Below are 21,124 nucleotides of genomic sequence, written 5' to 3' on the forward strand. Positions count from 1 at the left end.
CGCCCCTCTAGTCGGGTCCTGAACCAGTTGGGAGAGGTAATTGTCTTTGGTTATTGCCAAGAACCTGTTTCCTTTATGAGATTTGATCTGTATAAAAGCTTTAACCCTTCAGGGAAAGCTCAGACGCTCGCCTACCAGGAGACGACTTGTGTAGAGACCTAATCGGTGTTTCCCTGATTAAGACTTCCACTAAAAAGTGCTCCGCAGCTGATGTGTCGCTACCAGGTGATGAGAACTCAACCTGTGATGTAAGTGCCTTCATTCTGGATGTAGTGTATTCTGCTCTATCCTTTGTATGTAGATATTATATGGCTATATGTATATACTATTGTATATTGTGCATCTAGAAGAGGTTGTCCCCACCGATCACACACTGACTCCATATCCTAGTGATATCACAGAACATTGTGTGATGGAAGACCCCTCTAATCCAGGAGAACAGCCCCTCTTACAGGGGTCTGGGGGGTCTCCTAATATTCCAGGGGGAGAGCAGACATGTCTGAGCAGAACTCCCCTCCTGTGAGCAGAGACTCTCTATGGCCGGTGCTGCCCCCTGCTGGCTGGACCTGCTATATGTCACCTATAGAACCGCTCCATTCTAATAAACCCAGAACCAAGTCCAATAACTGACCTGCAGATCTCACCTCCTGGGGCTGCAGGACCTGCGATGACGTCACAGTCATGTGATCAGTTACGTGGAGAGCTATGTTAGTGGCTGTAGGACCTTTGATGTCGTCACAGTCATGCGATCTGTTAAAAACGTATCCCTATTAATGGCTGTAGGGCCTTTTATGACGTCACATTGGTCACATGACAGTAAGTGGTAGAAGAACGTTAAACCCCCCATTGCTTTACTCCTCCCCTCACAAGGAGCAGGCGGCACAGGTGCATTTTCTTATCTCCTGCAGCAGCACAGCCTATAACCCGACTCCTCCCACACACGTGTCTGATCACATGGTCACGATATAGTCAAAGGTCCTCTAGCTGTTGCCCAATGCACGACTCCTCCCACACACGTGACCGATCACATGGTCATGACATCATCAAAGGTCCTTTAGCGAATTAGGAGGACTAACAATGTAGCATCCTTGGTCACGTGATTAGCTCTTCCTGCGATATTTTATCTACCGGGAGCCGCTCCAGTGTGGACAGTGCGCTGCGGAGGAGCTGGTGAGCCGGAGGTCTGGGGTATGATGGGGGGAGGGGTGGCGTCGTATCAAGCAGGGCAAGTCCCAGCAATGAGCTCTGCTAATAATAAGCCTCGGGGCATGTTCACATTCAGCAGGATGCTCTGCGGATTTTCCTATTTAGAAGTGGAAAATGCAGGTAGGGGAGCGGCAGCGTGGAGGAGAACGTAACCGATCTCATTGTGGGGGAAAAAAAACGCGTGGAATCGCCTTTCGGTGCAGGTTTTAGATTTGCGTCAGTTTGTGCTGAGCTTTTCACTCTTTGCGGTGAAATCTGCGACGAATCGGCCTGTGTAACGGTATCTGCTGCGATTCCGCGTCTCTATCCCTCACGTGGACACTTTAGGACAATGTTAAAGGGGTATTCCGGGTGTTATCCCCTGCCCACAGGAGAAGGGGATGCTAGTAGATCGGCAGGGGCCCCACTGATGACATAAACAGGGACCCTGAACTCTGTGGGGCCCTCAGAATGGACGGGCGGCAGGTCTGGCTTGTGTCCCCTCTCTATGGATGTGCAGGAAATAGCCGAGCGCTGGAGCCCCAGTCCACGGGTCCCACCTGCTGTCCTGTTCATTTCAGGGGCCCCGAGGGGTACGGGGGCCCCATCTGTGAGGAGGCCCATGTACTTTACCTTCTGCGTCTTTGAAAGCCATGTTTCCCCCCCCCCCCCCCCCCCAATTCGGTTATGCAAATGATTTTTACACTAAACAGACTGACAGGTTCATTTTTTTAACCCCTGTATCTCAAAAATGGCTGATTTTTATTTTTTTATTTTTTTTAAAGACCAGATTTTTTGCTCAAAATGAGTAAAATGCAATCATAAAAAGGTGCCCATAGCCTTTAAGGGTAAATGTACACGTCCGGGATTTATGTGCGGTCTCGGTAGTGCCGCCTTCTGAGCCTTGGGACATGACACGGCAGGATCCATCCACAGACAGCTGTGTCGGGTGCTTGACCCTCATCAGTACGGAGCAGGATTCTGGCTGATTGAGATGCTGAGGGTCACGTCCCAAGGCTAGTCAGACTTTGACTCACAAGGAGCCGCTTCCGAAAGTGATGTAATGGCGTCCGGTGTATTTTATCATATGTTTTTATTGGTGATAATATATTCTGAGATGTTTTCTCCGTTACAGACCGGAGCCGCTCACAGATGAAGGCCGGTGATCGATCGTCTGCTCATGGCTCGACGCCGTCGCACTGATCGACGCTACAGTTTGCCCCATTTTATATCTGCCGACATCATTTAGGTTCCTCAAGAGCAGACGTTCCCTGACCGCTTTCGAAAATGATGCAATATTGGGGCGAGATCCCTGTGCCCGCCGGACAGGCCAGCCGCAATTCCTTTGATCTCCTGCAGAGGGAGTTTCGCACGGTGGAGATGCAGGAGCCGCCGCTGCACCAGCCCTCTGCCAACAGGCCCAGGGCCACCACCATGTTGGACATCCCCTCAGAGCCCTGCAGCCTCACCATCCACACCATCCAGCTGATCCAGCATAACCGCAAGCTGCGCAGCCTCATTGCTGGCGCTCAGACTCAGAATCAGCAGCCGGTGGAAGGTATAAAGGTGGAGGAGAGTGAGCCCCTCCCCCAGCGCCCGCCATCTCCAGCCCTGCCGGACGACTTGTTGCCGCAGGATTGCAAGACGCCCAAGCTGCCTTTCCAGCTGCGACACAGCGATCCAGAGAGCGACTTCTACCGGTATGGCGACTTCTCTGCGCATCCCATGATGCTTTGAAATTTGAGCTTGGTGAAATAAGTCCTCACCATGATGTACGGGCTTTATGTGACCCCAGGGTGCGCTGGGCCACTGTGGTGTCCTTAATGCAGGGCCGGAGGGGGCGGCACGTGACACAGGGTTTAAAATAACAGCGAAGAATGAATGTCATGCTCCGCCCCCTCAGACCTTGCATCGGTCACAACACACTGGATCACATTTTCACTCAATGTTCCTTTTGATCAGTATTCAGAGCTGAACCCGGACATACTCATAGTTTCACCCAGGCAGCCCCCCCTGACATCCTACACAGGATCGCGCAGGGCAAGGGCTCTTTTATTTACAATAACTCACTGCCGGGCAGAGGCTTCGGCCCAGCAGTGTGTTCGGTGACGTCACCGGTCTCACTGCTGGGCGGAAGCCTCCTCCTGGCAGCCCTATGGAGAGCCCGCTTCGTCACCGGATCTCCTGAAAATGCCTTCGCCCTGCGCAATTTAGCGCAGGGCAAAGGAGAGCATCGGAGCATGAAATGCTCTGATGCTCATGTCAGGGGGGGCTGCCGGGGTGAAAATGTGGATATGTTTGGGTTCAGCTCTGAACCTCGACAACCCCTTTAATGGAAAGCTCTGCAGCTGTTATCAGTGTCCACCATACAAAAAAGTCTCATTTGCGTAAAGTTGTTTGTAGTTGTTTCCGCTGCCTTCGCTTCTTTTCAGAAAAGCGGGTGTGGCTTAGAGGGAGGGGGCCTGACCCCCTCAGTGTGGCCGACCCGCGCTGGATCGTACTTACCTGATCCCCCAGGCCGCCCCCCTCCCCCACACCAGGTTCCAGCTCCTTCACTGCTCGATCTCCGCTGCAGCTCCTGGGTCATGCGGGGTCATGTGGCCGCTTCAGTGGTGACGTCCATATGTCGTGTTCAAACCACATGTTGATTTCGGGGATACGTGGGATTTTCGCAGTCTGCAGAAAATCGGCGATGACCCAATTTGCCTCCTGTGCCTGCTCTTCCTGGTAACGATCTCTTCTTCTTCTTAATACCAGTGGGAAAGGCGAGCCGGTGACGGAGCTCAGCTACCACTCCTGCCGTCAGCTCATGTATCAGTCTGTGGCCACCATCCTCGCCCACGCCGGGTTCGATTCTGCCAACGAAAGCGTTTTGGAGACCCTGACGGACATCGCCCACGAGTACTGCCTGAAATTCACCAAGATGCTGAGGTTCAATATGGATCGCGAGGCCCGGCTGGGTCAGACGCCCTTCTCAGACGTCATGGAGCAGGCCTTCCACGAGATGGGGATCGGCAGCGTCCTGTCTCTTCAGAAGTTCTGGCAGCACCGGATTAAGGATTATCACACCTACATGCTACAGGTGAGCGGGGGCGGGGTGCAGGCTTCAGTCTATGGACCTCATTTTACCGTAGATATGTACACGAACGTCCAGAAGGTTCTGCATAGGATGTCTGGATCTGCCTCCTGTCACTGTACTGCCCAATCACCTCCTAATAGAAAGCTGCAGTTCAGGGCTCCCCTTTACTACCCCATCAGGTCTACCCTAGCTTACTTAACCCTTTATATTCCACATTTAATAGTAGCACCGCAGGCTTTTTGGAGCTTAGCCTAGGCCAGTCAGGTCGCATACATTAGTCACATGGCCTAGGAGCAGCTCAGCCCCATTAAAGTGAATGGGACTGAGTGTGATACCAAGCATGGCCACTATACCACGTATGGCGCTGTGCTTGGTGAGCAGGCAGAAAGCTGGGACGCCACTGTGAGCGCTGATGCCTTGTCAAACAGCTGATCAGCGGGGGTCCCGGATGTCTGACCCCCCCCCCACCACCGATCAGATGCTGATTAGATCATCAGTAGTAAAGTCTCGGAAAATGCACCCCTTTAAACTGCTTTATGCTCGTCGTGAAAAAATAAAAGCAATCAAGGCTGGAACTTCTATTGGCCCTTAAAATAACCATTAAAGGGGATATCCGAGACTAACAAATATGCCCGGGCCCCTCACACTGAATATACTTGCCTGGCTCCCTGCGCCACTGCTGCTTCTCGATGAAAACGTCCAGTGTCGGGGGGGGGGGGGGGGGAAGGAAGCAGCCAATGGCGGACGGGGACAAGCCTCCCTAGCATCACCAGCGATGCTAGGAAGGATCGTCCCCGCCTGCCATTGGCTGCTCCCCCTGACACTGGATGTTTTGTTCCGCGCACGGGGAGAAGCAGCAGTGGCGGTGCGGGGAGCCAGGTAAGTAGAATTAGTGTGAGGGGCCCGGCATATTGGGGGGGGGGGCATTTGTTAGTGTTGGATAACCCCCTTTTAATAAAAATCAAACAAATTATATGTACCCCAAAATGGTGGCCGAAAAATTCAACAAGAAAAACCCAATACAGCTACATCAGTGGGGGGAAAAAAAAAATGATGGGAGTTGGAATGCCAAAATATTTCTCAGCTGTTGCTGCTAGGAGGCGGACACTAAGCTCCTCCCTCTTCGGCTATATCCTTCCTACAGGGACCAAGCTAATCAGTTTTAGCTTAGTGTCTGTAGGAGGCAGACCTCCCTGCGTTGCAGGTCTGCTGATCTCTGTTCTTTTTATTGTCTTTTCCTTTTTTTTTCTAGTGTAAGTTTTAGGCAGTCCTTAAAACTGCCTGCACTCCCACCCAGGAGACGGGAGACCAGGGGGTACCCCAAACCTCCTGCTCCTTCCCGTTCTCCAGAAGCAAAGGAGGACCAGAGGTTCCTACAAATCCTCTGTTTCCCGCCAGCGTTCGGATCACCACAGCCGTCCACCGCAAGTCCCCTCTGTTCCGGTGTAGCGTCCCTCCCCAAGGGGCCGTACACCGAAGGTGGTGATCCAGCTGGAGCCAGGGGGCAGAAGACGCCAGACAGGTGAGTATATTTAAAAAAAAAAAAAAAAGAGGAGGAAAGCAAACTGGCCCCAAAGTGCTCCCCCTTCCAATACTCTCCCCTCCCCAAGTTCTTGGTCCTTACGAGGCTGGAGGGGGGTATGCAGGGTGGCGGTGCTGTCGCCCTGTAACATGTACCTGCACTGTGCTGGGGACATGCGTTCTCCAGCGATTTTTATTTTAAGGTTACGGCAAGGGGGTGGGGGTGGTTACGGGCGTGGCTTGTGACGGAGGGCTGGCACTGAGAGCTGGCGTCAGTTTGGGGGTGGGATTTAAGGCACCTGGCGGGACTCTGACGCTGGTCTTGCTGCTTGGAGGGACACAGGCTGGGTATGTGCTGTTTGTCCCTTCTTACAGGGCCTAACCTTCCTCTCTTAACCAGGGTAATCACTATGTCTGAGCCCAGGTCCCGAAGCAGGCGGTCCCTTTGGTGCGTTGTGTCGCGCAAAATTTCCATCCCCTCAGTCAGACTCCCTCTGCTCTGTGTGTGCTGCTCCGCCATCAAGTGGCTCGGCCCCAGACCCGATGGTTCCTGCTTCCCAGACTATGGTAGAACCGGAATGGGCACATTTCCTGTCTAGGGTGGTACAGGATGTCTCCACTACCAACAAGGCCATTGTGTGAATATTGGGGCGTTTGTCGACAAGGCAGTCCTCTGACCTGTCCGACTCTGGGGATCATGGGGCGCATGCCCATCGCGGCCGTCCCGCAAAACAGGCCAGAACATCCTCCCCCAAAAGGGTGTCTGTGCCGTTTCCTCGGCCTCTCCTCCTCCTGCTAGGGAGTCTCATTCTGACGTGTCCTCAGTGGAAGAGGCATGTTCTGAGGAAGGGGGGTCAGATGATGATGTAGTCTCGCCGGAGGGTCAGTCGTCCAAACTGTCCTCCATGGTGGTCAATCTAATTACGGCGGTTATCGAGACGTTGCAGCTTGAGGATTCCACACCGCTGTCTGCCAGCTCGGGTTTTTCCTTTAGAAGGTCCCATCGCTTGCACAAGTGTTTCCCCGACCACCCGGAGTTTGATTCCTCTCTTTTCAAGGAGTGGAATTTTCCTGATAGACGTTTTACCTTGCCAAAACGCTTGAACATCCTTTATCCTCTTCCTCTTGTCATCCTCACCTATAGTGGACCCGCCGATTTCCTGCTTGGCTAAGCATGCTACCTTGCCGATGGCGGGTGGGGCTTCTTTCTCTGATATCAGGGATAAGAAACTAGAAGGGTTTGCAAAATCTGCCTTTGAGGCAGTGGGCGCGTTAATGGCCGGGCCCCACCCTTCCGTGTGATCGCTCATTTGGCTCGGGCAGTGGGGGCCTCTTGGCCGATGCATCACGGGCCTTCGTCCCTTCAGGTATGCAAGGCCGCTACTTGGTCGTCTTTGCATACTTTTCCCAAGTTTTACAGAGTGCACACCTTTGCGTCTTCTGACGCTTCTCTGGGGCGTAGAGTTTTGCAGACGGCGTTCCCCACTCATAGCTGTTTTGATGGGGAGCGCTGCAGTGGCTTTATACTATACCGTTCACAGTGCGGTCCTTGGAGACTGAGCTTGTGGCCGATGGACGTGATGTCACAGGCTACGAAAGAGGCAGCAGCCCCTCTCTACAGCCGATAAATGGGCATATCCGGGAGGTGGACCCCCACCAATCAGATCCTTCCTTTAATAAGTAAATCGTATTTCCCTCAAAAGGGCATAACTAAACGGGAAAATGAAGCTATAGTTCTTGGAATGCATGGATGGAAAACTTGGTTGGAGCTGAAGGCCAGAAAAAGGCTGGTCCATCCACTGACCCAGCGTGGACCCCAAAAGACTTCAGCTGAGAGGGGCCGTGCACATGAGGAGAGGGGGCCGTTTACTGTACGTGGTCAGATAATCTGCACGATCGTTGGTACAGGAGCTTGGTGAGCTCTCGTTTGCTTCCTTTAACACGGAGGAATCATTGGCGGTATGTTCCCAATAACGCTGGCATAGTTGTTGGCAGCACGTTCCCTCTTTAGACGTTTTTCCTGCCTCATCAGAGGTCTTCTGCTCTGTTCCTGTCCCATGCTGTACACTGCAGCTCAGCTTGTTCATATTAACTGCCGTGGATGGAGATTTCCACAACTGCAAGGCCAGAATGTTTATACAAGTAACTGAACCACCGGTAAAGAAAAAAAAGAGATGATCAGGGAGCTGCAGGGCTGGAGCCCAATGATATGGGTGTCCGACCCAACCATCCCCTCTGCCGTCACGAGCTGTTCGGAGACACATCACCATCAAGGCAAGTGAAAAGCTTCTGCCATCAATATGACCATAGAAGCGACATCATCACTTCTGGTCCAATAAGGATGAGCGCCTCGGCGCTGGAGTGGCGGGGCATTGAAGTTATTGAGATGCTGACATTTTGTGGCGGTATACCCAGCACTGGGGTGGGCTTTTGTTTCAATAAATTGTTTGAGATGAGGAAATCGCCATTGCTGCTTCTACTTAAATGCCCTACTTTCATGATATAATATCACTATATATATTTTAGCATGGCTGTCATAGCTGATCTGGGACGGCTCTTAGTGGGAGTAGTCAAAGTGCTGGGTGGGTGGCTACTCCCCATGTTCCAGGCCGGGTTTTGCCAGGCATAAAAACCAGCCAGCACTGCCAGGTGTGGTGGATTTACCTCCCTCTGACAGTGGAGCTCAGGAGTCTGTGTGCTGTGAACTGAGGCCTGTGCTGGAATTTGAGGTCTGAGCCGGGCTGGAGGACTTGACGAGAGAATAAAAATAAAAAAGACAGGTAACAGCACGTCCAAAGTGGTGGAATTTAATCCGGATGCAACGTTTCGTTATACTTGAATTCAGTGTTTGCGGGTCGTCTGACAAACTGTCTCCGGCCACTAGACCCAAAAAAGAACAATCTTACTTTCATCAGTCCACAAAATGTCTCTTTAGCCCAGTCACTGTGCTCTTTGGCAAATTGTAATCTCTTCAGCACATGTCTTTTTTCCAACAGTAGGACTTTGCGGGGGCTTCTTGCAGATCGCTCGGCTTCACATACAATGCCTTGCAAAAGTATTCACCCCCCCCCCTGACTTTTTTTGTATTTTGGTGCCACACAACCTGGAATTAACATGGATTGTTTGAGGATTTGCATCATGTAATGTACAGCACATGCCGACAAGTTTGAAGATGTTTTTTCTTTTTTTTATTGTGAAGCAAACCGCAAATAGGACAAAATAACAGAAAAGGTCAATGTGCAAAACTATTCACCCCCCCCCCCCCCCCCCCCCTAAAGTCAGTACTTTGTGGAGCCGCCTTTTGCAGCAATCACAGCTCCAAGTCTCTCTGGATAAGTCTCTATGAGCAGTCGCCACATCTTACCACTGGGATTGTTACCCGTTCCTCCTTGCAGAACTGCTCCGGCTCCTTCAGGTCGGATGTTTGCGCTTGTGAACAGCAATCTTTACGTCTGACCACAGATCTTCTATTGGATTGAGATCTGGGCTGTGACTCGGCCATTCCAACACATTTACATGTTTCCCCTTAAACCACTCAAGTGTTGCTGTAGCCATGTGTTTGGGGTCATTGTCCTGCTGGAAGGTGAGCCTCCGTCCGAGCCTCAGATCACGCACAGAGTGGGGCAGGTTCTGCTCAAGAATATCCCTGTATTTAGCGCCATCCATCTTTCCCTCAGTTCTGACCAGTTTCCCGGTCCCATCCCCCAGTATGATGCTGCCACCACCATGTCTCACTGTGGGGATGGTGTTCGTTGGGTGATGCGATGTGTTGGGTTTGCACCAGACATAGCGTTTTCTTTGATGGCCGAAAAGTTCAATTTTAGTCTCATCAGACCAGAGCCCCTTCCTCCATACATTTTGGGAGTCTCCCACAGGCCTTTTCACAAACTCACAATGTGCCTTATTGTTTTTAGCTGACAGTAATGGCTTTCTTCTGGCCACTCTTCCATAAAGCCCAACTCTATGGAGCGTACGGCTTATTCTCGTCCTGTGTACCGATCCTCCAGTCTCTGCTGTGGAGCTCTGCAGCTCCTCCAGGGTTACCTTAGGTCTCTGATTAATGCCCTCCTTGCCCGCAGGGCTCCAGATGGCGACCAAAAATGGTCGCCAATGCGACTTAGTCTTGTCGCCATTTGTGCCTAGACCCTCCGCTGCTCTGCCTCTTTAAGAAGGAAGGTCTTGCATCCAGCAGACACCCAGCAATCCAATAACAGAGCTCCGCACAGTACAGAGCGAGGAGGCTGCTGATTGGTCAGTATCAGTGTGCTGCCGTACCATTGGCTGCTCCTCTCCGCTTCTCCCGCGCTGAACACAGCAGCTTGCTTTTCAGTTATGAAAACGGGGAGTGCGCTCGCTGCCGACTGCGCCATAGCCAAGGGGCAGCTAAAGTAGACGAGTTTTTCAGTCATGTGACGCACGGAGGTGAGCGTTCTGCGTACACTGCGCCTTGTGCTGAGGGTGCCCTGTGCCCCCCATGTAAGGGGTAAGTGGTGGAGAAGAGAGGGCAATGACTGTGGACAGCTGCGCACTTTATGTCTGTGTGCTAAATAAAAAGAAAGGAATGCACTGTTGCCGACACGACCAGTCATCGTAATGTAGGGCAGGGTTTCAAATCGTGACAGTGAATGGGGTCGCATTGCAACCCTACAGTTGGGAGAATTATTGGGGCTGTCATGACAATGTGCAGGTCCCAAAATGACCCCTCTCACCAGTGGCAATGCTGCGATCTCTGGCCATGTGAGGTTTGTCACAGCCAAAGGCCCCCTGCAGACGAGCGTTCCTCCCGCAGCGAGTCCGCAACGCAGCTCCCGGCCTGACCTCCCAGCGCTGCCGGGGGTCACATAGCCTTATACTGATTTATGATGCTATGTAACCCTTACAGTTCTGGAATGTATTGGATAGCAATGACATAATGCTGCCAGTGTTATCCAATACATTCCAGAACTGTAAGGGTTACATAGCATCATAAATCAATATAATGCTATGTGAATCCCGTCAGTGCTGGGAGGTCAGGCCGGGGGCTGCGATGCGGACTCGCTGTGGGAGGAACGCTCTTCTGCAAGGGGCCAAAGTCACCATGTAGCCCCAGGCTTATCTAACCCGTGGTTAATGTAATAAATGGCCATTTGGGACGACCAATTCACACACTTAATTTTTTTTGCACTTAGTCCATCCTCATTTAAAATATGGCTGTTACCTGCCAGGCTTCCGGTGGAGTCTCGACAGAACGGTAGGGTTAGGGCGCGCAGCATCGCAGACATGGTGAGCGGGAGAAGTTTTATGCGAATCGACTTTGGATGTTTCAGCCCTAGACGACCTAAAAAATGTCTAATGCGTATGAATATGCACGATAATTTAACTGCCATTCATGGAACATGGGAGCGCGCGCCACTGCCGACTGCTCATGAAGGGCCAGGGACAGCATGGCGGGAACGGACCCTCTGCTGAGTAAAGACCATGTGCCCAGGTGACGGCACACCAGAAGTGCCAGCGTGCCCTGCAGGCTTCTATCTGCTGCTGGGAGCTCAATGTGGAGGTTTATGAATGGAAAAAACTAATAGCCAAGAGGCTAAAAAAAAAACTGTTTCTGACCCTTATGTTACAACAAAAATTTGGCGAGTAAAAAATTTCAAATTAGGAGCCAATGGCTCCTTGATAGATAGAGATATATATATATATTTTTTTTTTTTTTTGACTGGAGATCTGGGTTTTGGTGGGCGGCCGTCTCTTGGCAGGTTTGCTGTTGTGCCATGTTCTTTCCATTTGGTTATGATAGATTTGATGGCGCTCCTGGGGATCATCAAAGATTTGGATATTTTTTTATAACCTAACCCTGACTTGTACTTCTCAACAACATTGTCACTTACTTGTTTGGAGAGTTCCTTGGTCTTCATTGCAGTGTTTGGTTAGTGATGCCTCTTGCTGAGGTGTTGCAGCCTCTGGGGCCTTTCAAAAAAGGTGTGTATATGTAATGACAGATCATGTGACACTTAGATTGCACACAGGTGACATCATTTCACAAATCATGTGACTTCTGAAGGTAATTGGTTGCACCAGAGCTTTTTATGGGCTTCCTAACATAGGGGGTGAATAAACATACGCACAGGACAATTTTCTGTTTTCTATTTCTAAACAATAGTTTTATTTCTATATTTTTCTCATTTCACTTCACCAACTTAGGCCTCTTTCGCACTTGCGTTGTCCGGATTGGCGTGTACTCCACTTGCCGGAATTACAAGCTGGATCCGGAAAAACGCAAGTGTACTGAAAGCATTTGAAGACGGATCCGTCTTCAAAATGCGTTCAGTGTTACTATGGCAGCCAGGATGCTATTAAAGTCCTGGTTGCCATAGTAGTAGTGGGGAGCGGTATACTTACCGTCCGTGCGGCTCCCGGGGCGCTCCAGAATGACGTCAGAGCGCCCCATGCGCATGGATCATGTGATCACGTCATCCATGCGCATGGGGCACCCTGACGTCACTCTGGAGCGCCCCGGGAGCCGCACGGATGGTAAGTATGCTGCTCCCCCGCTCCCCACTACACTTTACCATGGCTGCCAGGACTTTAGCGTCCCGGCAGCCATGGTAACCATTCAGAAAAAGCAAAACGTCGGATCCGGCAATGCGCCGAAACGACGTTTAGCTTAAGGCCGGATCCGGATCAATGCCTTTCAATGGGCATTAATTCCGGATCCGGCCTTGCGGCAAGTCTTCAGGATTTTTGGCCGGAGCAAAAAGCGCAGCATGCTGCAGTATTTTCTCCGGCCAAAAAACGTTCCGGTCCGGAACTGAAGACATCCTGATTAGTGATGAGCGAACTTCTGTTTTAAGTTCGGCGTCTAAAGTTCGGCTTCCGGTTAGCGGAGAATCCCGATATGGTTCCCGATATGGATTCCGACTTCCGTTGTGGTCCGTGGTAGCGGAATCAATAATGGCCGATTATTGATTCCGCTACCACGGACCACAACGGAAGTCGGAATCCATATCGGGAACCATATCGGGATTCTCCGCTAACCGGAAGCCGAACTTTAGACGCCGAACTTAAAACAGAAGTTCGCTCATCACTAATCCTGATGCATCCTGAATGGATTTCTCTCCATTCAGAATGCATTAGGATAAAACTGATCAGGATTCTTCCGGCATAGAGCCCCGACGACGGAACTCTATGCCGGAAGACAAGAACGCAGGTGTGAAAGAGCCCTTAGACTGTTGTGTTCTGATCCGTCACATAAAATTCAGATTAACAAAACATTGAACTTATGGTGGCCAACCCCTTTAAGTATAAAAAACAATAAAGTGCCCCAGACAATAAAGCCAAGAGGTATTTGTATCCTGACAGATATACTGTATATATATATCATTCGGCAGAGCGTGCCCCCATTGATGAGAAGCTGTGTGGGCGGAGCAGCTGCAAAGTGAAAGTAAAAATCCCAGCATGCATCACAGCAAGCGTCTCCACGGGAGCGGTCACATGACTTGTGATGTCATAGTGACAACAGCACCTCAGGTGTCCTCTCATCCGAGCTTTAGCATAGCTCCCAACTTTAGAATAGAAGGAAGAGGGACACTACGTGCCCAGGGCTACTTTCACACTTGTGTTTTTTGGATCTGCAAAAACGGTCCTGTTACCATAATATAACCGCATGCATCCGTCATAAACTGATCCATTCGTATTAGGTCTTGTATAACCATAACGGATCCATCTTGAACACCATTGAAAGTGAATGGGGGACGGATCCGTTTTCTATTGTGCCAGAGAAAACTGATCCGTCCCCATTGACTTATATTATGTCAGGACGGATCCGTTTGGCTCAGTTTCATCAGGCGGACAGCGTTTTGGTGTCCGCCTCCAAAGCCGAATGGTGACTGATCGGAGGCAAACTGATGCATTCTGAGCGGATCCTTTTCCATTCAGAATGTATTAGGGCAAAACTGATCCATTTTCGACATACCTCCCCCGTACCAGGACCGCCACTGAAATCCGGGACTGTCCTGCCGGATACTGGAAGGAGGCCCCATGCACATGACCATAGCCTGCCTGTGCCTGTATTGTGGCCAGCGAACAGGGGGGTCTGCAATATACATATAATGTGCGCTTCGTATCAAGTGATGGGTCTGACATCCGAAAGATACGGTGTGGTCTGGAATGGAAGCACAGATCGGAAACCTATGGTGTGCATCCATGGGTTTTCTGTCCATGCCTCCGCACTGCGAAAAAGTACTGTCCGATGCAGATTGCAGACCCCATTTAAATGAATGAGTTCATGTCTCCAGAGAGTGGACACGCTGTCAGCGCCCATGCATCGCAATGTATACACACACACACACACACACGTGTAAATATTTGTATATGTAATAAGGCCATTAGGCCTGTATTTGTGGGAGGAGTTAGTCCCCTACTTAAACGCCCAGCCCCACTCACCTCTGCCGTCCAGTCCAAGTGTCTATATTGTATATATATATATATCAAAAGGATGAGGCAGCACTCCAGATAAAGTGAAAAAAGGTGGATCTTTTATTCCCTCTGCAGAGGGAATAAAAGATCCACCTTTTTTCACTTTATCTGGAGTGCTGCCTCATCCTTTTGATATTTATCCATTTATGGCCGCTTGAGCCCATGGCTGAGAGGACGTGCACCTATATCTCTGTCTTGTGCTGCTGGGACCCGCTTTTTGGTGTGTATATATATATATATATATATAATATATATATATATATATATATATATATATATATATATACACACACACACACACTTAGGCTCCATTCACACATCTGCAATTCTATTCTGCATTTTGCGGAATGGAATTGCGGACCCATACATTTCTATGGGGCCGCGCGGCCCCGATCCTTACACATACACACACATACATATATATACACATACGGTCAGTGCCCATGCATTGCGGACCGCAATGTATATACACATATAAATATATTAAACGCATGTTATATTTTGTGTATAAATAATGGTGTGTGTGTGTATGTATGTGTGTGTGTGTGTATATATATATATATATAGCAAAACAACAGCACTCTCATTAGATGAAAATAGAAAAGAGGTGGACGCGATTTGTGTGTGTGTATATAAAACATACATACATACATACATACATACATACTCACACACAAATCATAGTTCCTGGCTAGATGTCCTGCTTTCCCTCTTGGTTACAGGGGGCGAGGCCTAATGGAACTGGTGGGTGTGGCTTAGCGGGTCGGCTGTGGTGATAGTGCAGGGGGAGATGGGGATTGTATAAGTAGCTTCTGCAAAAAAAAAAGTCAAGGAGGGGTGAATACTTTTGCAAGGCACTGTATGCGTCTTCTAATTGTAACAGTACTCGCAGGTAACTTCAGACCTTCTTTCATCTTCCTGGAGCTGATTGTTGGCCGAGTCCTCGCCATTTTGGCTATTCTTCTATCCATTCGAATGGTAGTTTTTAGCTTTCTTCCACGTCTTTCAGGTTTTGGTTGCCATTTTAAAGCATTTGCGATCATTTTAGCTGAGCAGCCTATCATTTTCCCCTCTCCAATCAACTTTTTAATTAAGGTACGCTGTTCTTCTCAACCATGTCTGGAAGGACCCATTTTCCTCAGATTTTAATAGGGAAATGCACTGCAACCAGCATGTACAACATTTGCTGCCTTTCTTCCTTAAATGAGGGCAATAATTGCCACCTGTTTTTCAAAGAATAAATGACCTCACTCATTGAACTCCACACTGCTATTATTTTGAACATACCCCTTTCAATAAGTGATCGAATTACAGAGAATCAGCAGCATGTTGGATTTCTATTACTCTACTACACGTGCTAGTAAATTATTTGCCATGTAGAAATATTATTTCTACCAAAAACAGTGATTGATCAGGTTAGTGATGTCTGACTGCTATTATTTTGAACACAAATATATATATATTACTTCAGTTGTAAATGTGACTGTATCCATTCAATGTCTATATCTCCTGCTGCAGTGATTATATTGGAGATTATCCTCTCACCCCAGACCCATAGAGTGAGAGATTCAGAAGCTCAGCTCCGCAGTGATTGACATGGAAGATTAAGCCTCTGTCTGTTCACAGGTCAGTAAGCAACTGTCTGAGGAGTATGAAAAGATTGTTCATCCTGAGCGGGTATCTGAAGACACAAAGCCAGTGAAGATTAAAGAGGAGCCCGTCACAGATATTACTTTCCCCATTAATGAGGAGTTAGAAGGTGACCTGGCACCTGGAGATCAGTCACTGCCTGTTGGGGTATTAGGAGCTCAAAGCGAGAGGTTTTCTTCCAACATTGAAGTTGATTCTTCACCCCAACCCTCAGGTGAGAAACAGACCACCATTCAGAGGCTGATAGTGATGTATATACTGCCTCCTATGTGCAAGAATATAACTACTATAATACTGCTCCTATGTACTAGAATATAACTACTATAATACTGCTCCTATGTACTAGAATATAACTACTATAATACTGCTCCTATGTACAAGAATATAACTACTATAATACTGCTACTATGTACAAGAATATAACTACTATAATACTGCTCCTATGTACAAGTATATAACTACTATAATACTGCTCCTATGTACAAGAAAATAACTACTATAATACTGCTCCTATGTACAAGAATATAACTACTATAATACTGCTCCTATGTACAAGAATATAACTACTATAATACTGCCCCTCTGTACAAGAATATAACTACTATAATACTGCTCCTATGTACAAGAATATAACTACTATAATACTGCTCCTATGTACAAGAATATAACTACTATAATACTGCTCCTATGTACAAGAATATAACCACTATAATACTGCTCCTATGTACAAGAATATAACTACTATAATACTGCTCCTATGTACAAGAATATAACTACTATAATACTGCTCCTATGTACAAGAATATAACTACTATAATACTGCTCCTATGTACAAGAATATAACTACTATAATACTGCTCCTATGTACAAGAATATAACTACTATAATACTGCTCCTATGTACAAGAATATAACTACTATAATACTGCTCCTATGTACAAGAATATAACTACTATAATACTGCTCCTATGTACAAGAATATAGCTACTATAATACTGCTCCTATGTACAAGAATATAACTACTATAATACTGCTCCTATGTACAAGAATATAACTACTATAATACTGCCTCCTATGTACAAGAATATAGCTACTATAATACTGCCTCCTATGTACAAGAATATAGCTACTATAATACTGCTCCTGTGTACAAGAATATAACTACTATAATACTGCCTCCTATGTACAAGAATATAACTACTATAATACTGCCTCCTATGTACAAGAATATAACTACTATAATACTGCCTCCTATGTACAAGAATATAACTACTATAATACTGCTCCTATGTACAAGAATATAACTACTATAATACTGCTCCTATGTACAAGAATATAACTACTATAATACTGCTCCTATGTACAAGAATATAACTACTATAATACTGCTCCTATGTACAAGAATATAACTACTATAATACTGCTCCTATGTACAAGAATATAACTACTATAATACTGCTCCTATGTACAAGAATATAACTACTATAATACTTTCTCCTATGTACAAGAATATAACTACTATAATACTGCTCCTATGTACAAGAATATAACTACTATAATACTGTCTCCTATGTACAAGAATATAACTACTATAATACTGCCTCCTATGTACCAGTCTATGGATTAGATTAGTAAAATGTTTGGTTGCAGTCGGACGCAGTGTTTAATTTTAAGAGAAACATTCTAAATATATTTTAATTATTTTTGTAAAATCGCTTATTATGACAGATCTACTAATGCCGCAGTGGCGGTCTTCTCTGTCCTCTTCCTCCTGTAATAAGTCTACAGGGCCGCGTATTATTACTCCCTTCCCCCTTCTCTCGGAGACGATTAGAATTATGAAATGTGAAGTGCAGCCGCCGTACGAGCCCCGTCAGTGTGAAGCCTGCTATTAAGCTGAAATGATGCTTCGGCAAAATTACTATGCAAACCCACTTATTTTCCGGCTGAAGTGGGCTGGAGTTGAAATCAATTTGCTTTTCCATCAGCTTCCAGCTTTTTATTTTTTTGGATTGTTTCCAAAATATTTCCAATCGGCTAATGAAGTAAAGCGAGTAAAGGTCTCTCTGTGGCCGGTCATTGATTGCGGCTGCGGTTCTCTCTCCTGATGGGATTCGATTTCACGAGTCTGTGGCTTCCGCCGTCAGTGGAAATTGCTGCATTTTTGCTCTGCTTTAATCCAGTCTTGTCACCGGCACCGACTGCTTCACCAGCACCATGATCTCCTCACGTAGACTCGTCCTTGGGGTTTACATTGCATATCGTTTTTTTCTGACGATGAATCCTGAGGGACTTCCTTATTATTAAAGGGAATCCGTCATTAAGGTGTTCGACAGTTAAAGCAGTTGTGCAATGATAAAATCTCCTCTGTCCACAGGATGGGGTATAAGTGCCTGATCATCAGGGTTCCAACTGCTGGGGCCCCTGATCATGAGAACGAGGGACTATGCTCTCCTGTAGTAATGCAGTGGTGGTCACACATATGTGCTGCCGCTCCATTCATCTCTTGCAGTCAAGTTCTTGCACTCTGCTATCCCGACAGTCCCATAGACTTGCATGGAGCGGCAGACACACATGCCTGTCTGTACGTGCTCCATTCAAATGAGGAGCACGACCCCTATTTTTGTGATTGTCAAGGGTCCCTTTCCTGTGGTTGTGTCAGGCGTCTCGCTAGGATAGGCTATCAAGGTCAGATAAGTGCAGGTCCCACCTCTGAGATCCGTACCTTTCTTAAAAACGGGCCCCCGAAAGTGAAAGAAGCGCACACACTGCACATTAAAAAATAGCGACTTGAGCGCGCATCCTTGTTAAAAAGTCCCGTAGAAACGAATAGAGTGCACCGTGCAAGTGCAGCTACCGACCAATTCACCTCTATGGGACTGCCAGAGATGGCCGAGCCAGCACTCTATTTTTTTGATAGTCCCACGTATGCGCGGTGGGTGCTCTCCTCCTTCACTTTGGAGGTCCTGTCCTGTTCAGGACCCAGAGGGGGACCCACACCCACCTGACACATGGTATATTCCTAATGTTTGTTCCTAGGCTGAACACACATGCAAATCCATGCCATCCATTAAGTAGGTATCTTAAAGGGGTTTTTCACCTATGGCTGGACCCCCAACACGTCGCTGGACCTGAGGAAGAAAACGTTTGCTTCACTGTAGTGAATGTTGCTGAGGTGCTATTTTGGTGAAATAAAAAGACGTGTTTTTCTAAACCAGGAAAACCCTTAAATTGCTCAAGAGGAGGAGTTAAGTGACAACCGCTACCTTAAACACAAAACATGCTCATTGTAGTAGTCACTTCCCCTCCCCCACATGGTATCGAAGGTTCACGTTAAGTAGAAGAATGAGAATAGCCATTGCTTTTAATGAGATGCATGAGGACATTGCCCTTGAAGTTGAGTCATTATCCGCCTGGTTTTTATATTTTACAGGGTCCGATGTCAACACCTCCCCACTCTGGAGCCTGACCCAGGTGAAAATGGAGCCCCAGGACAATGAAGAAGGGGCAGTCCATGGGCACAGCGTTCTGGGAAATGATGTTTTTGAAGAGCCTATGTCGGGGATGAGTGATTCTGGAATACCTGGGAGCCCGAATGGATCTGAGGGCAGCTACGGTTCCCAGTCTCCAGACAGTCTCATGGGGTCCTCTCCGGTGTTCAACCAGCGACCAAAGAAAAAGATCAGAAAGATGTAGTTGAATTGGATTAGGACAATCTGCATTCCCAGAACTTATGTCCTGCTGTGGTTTTCTCATGTAATGTGGTAAACTCTTATGAAACAAAGTATCACCACCGGAATAGGTGATAGTTTGTATGTGGAGATTAATAATAACTTCAGCTAATTACAAGAGTACAAAAGAAGTTTACTGTGACTTATATTAAACCCACAGCTCTTGACCCTTTTGGGCAGTCTGCTCCTCCTGGGCGGTGTGTGTGTGTGTGTGTGTGGCAGTCTGCTCCTCCTGGGCGGTGTGTGTGTGTGTGGCAGTCTGCTCCTCATGGGCGGTGTGTGTGTGTGTGTGTGTGGGTGGGTGGCAGTCTGCTCCTCATGGGCGGTGTGTGTGTGTGTGTGTGTGGCAGTCTGCTCCTCCTGGGCGGTGTGTGTGTGTGTGTGTGTGTGTGTGTGTGTGTGGCAGTCTGCTCCTCCTGGGCGGTGTGTGTGGCAGTCTGCTCCTCATGGGCGGTGTGTGTGTGTGTGGGTGGGTGGCAGTCTGCTCCTCCTGGGCGGTGTGTGTGTGTGTGGCAGTCTGCTCCTCCTGGGCGGTGTGTGTGTGTGTGTGTGTGTGTGGCAGTCTGCTCCTCCTGGGCGGTGTGTGTGTGTGTCTGTGTGTGTGTGGCAGTCTGCTCCTCCTGGGCGGTGTGTGTGTGTGTGTGGCAGTCTGCTCCTCATGGGCGGTGTGTGTGTGTGTGTGTGTGTGTGTGTGTGTGTGTGTGTGTGTGTGTGTGTGGGTGGGTGGCAGTCTGCTCCTCCTGGGCGGTGTGTGTGTGTGTGTGTGTGGGTGGCAGTCTGCTCCTCCTGGGCGGTGTGTGTGTGTGTGTGTGGGTGGCAGTCTGCTCCTCCTGGGCGGTGTGTGTGTGTGTGTGTGTGGCAGTCTGCTCCTCCGGGGCGGTGTGTGTGTGTGTGGCAGTCTGCTCCTCCTGGGCGGTGTGTGTGTGGCAGTCTGCTCCTCCTGGGCGGTGTGTGTGTGTGTGTGGCAGTCTGCTCCTCCTGGGCGGTGTGTGTGTGTGTGTGTGTGTGTGTGTGGCAGTCTGCTCCTCCTGGGCGGTGTGTGTGTGTGTGTGTGGCAGTCTGCTCCTCCTGGGCGGTGTGTGTGGCAGTCTGCTCCTCCTGGGCGGTGTGTGTGTGTGTGGCAGTCTGCTCCTCCTGGGCGGTATGTGTGTGTGTGGCAGTCTGCTCCTCCTGGGCGGTATGTGTGTGTGTGGCAGTCTGCTCCTCCTGGGCGGTGTGTGTGTGTGGCAGTCTGCTCCTCCTGGGCGGTGTGTGTGTGTGTGGCAGTCTGCTCCTCCTGGGCGGTGTGTGTGTGTGTGGCAGTCTGCTCCTCCTGGGCGGTGTGTGTGTGTGTGTGGCAGTCTGCTCCTCCTGGGCGGTGTGTGTGTGTGTGCAGTCTGCTCCTCCTGGCGGTGTGTGTGTGTGGCAGTCTGCTCCTCCTGGGCGGTGTGTGTGTGTGTGGCAGTCTGCTCCTCCTGGGCGGTGTGTGTGTGTGTGGCAGTCTGCTCCTCCTGGGCGGTGTGTGT

At 48.8% G+C, this 21,124-nt stretch overlaps 1 protein-coding gene across 2 annotated transcripts; it reads left to right on the top strand.

Moving 5' to 3' along the window:
- Positions 1-228: 228 nt before the first annotated feature.
- On the top strand, positions 229-19,750 carry SUPT7L (SPT7 like, STAGA complex subunit gamma). 2 transcript variants are annotated; one of them, XM_044272916.1, is made up of 5 exons: positions 229-248; positions 2,321-2,885; positions 3,943-4,267; positions 15,866-16,103; positions 19,322-19,750. In XM_044272916.1, the coding sequence occupies exons 2-5, from the start codon at positions 2,473-2,475 to the stop codon at positions 19,582-19,584; spliced, it is 1,239 nt and encodes a 412-aa protein (XP_044128851.1). In that variant the 5' UTR covers positions 229-248; positions 2,321-2,472; the 3' UTR covers positions 19,585-19,750. The 2 variants fall into 2 exon arrangements, with proteins under 2 accessions (XP_044128851.1, XP_044128850.1); XM_044272915.1 differs by lacking the exon at positions 229-248 and adding an exon at positions 1,045-1,170.
- The last annotated feature ends 1,374 nt before the right edge of the window (positions 19,751-21,124 follow it).

The sequence above is a fragment of the Bufo gargarizans genome, unplaced genomic scaffold (genome assembly GCF_014858855.1).
Source record: "Bufo gargarizans isolate SCDJY-AF-19 unplaced genomic scaffold, ASM1485885v1 fragScaff_scaffold_217_pilon, whole genome shotgun sequence".
In the NCBI taxonomy this organism is placed as follows: Eukaryota; Metazoa; Chordata; class Amphibia; order Anura; family Bufonidae; genus Bufo; species Bufo gargarizans.

Coding starts and splice junctions, on each gene's coding strand:
- SUPT7L (XM_044272916.1), top strand. CDS start 2,473: ATGATGCAATATTGGGGCGAGATCCCTGTGCCCGCCGGACAGGCCAGC. Junction 2,886..3,942: donor CCAGAGAGCGACTTCTACCG/GTATGGCGACTT, acceptor TCTTAATACCAG/TGGGAAAGGCGAGCCGGTGA. Junction 16,104..19,321: donor TTCTTCACCCCAACCCTCAG/GTGAGAAACAGA, acceptor TATATTTTACAG/GGTCCGATGTCAACACCTCC.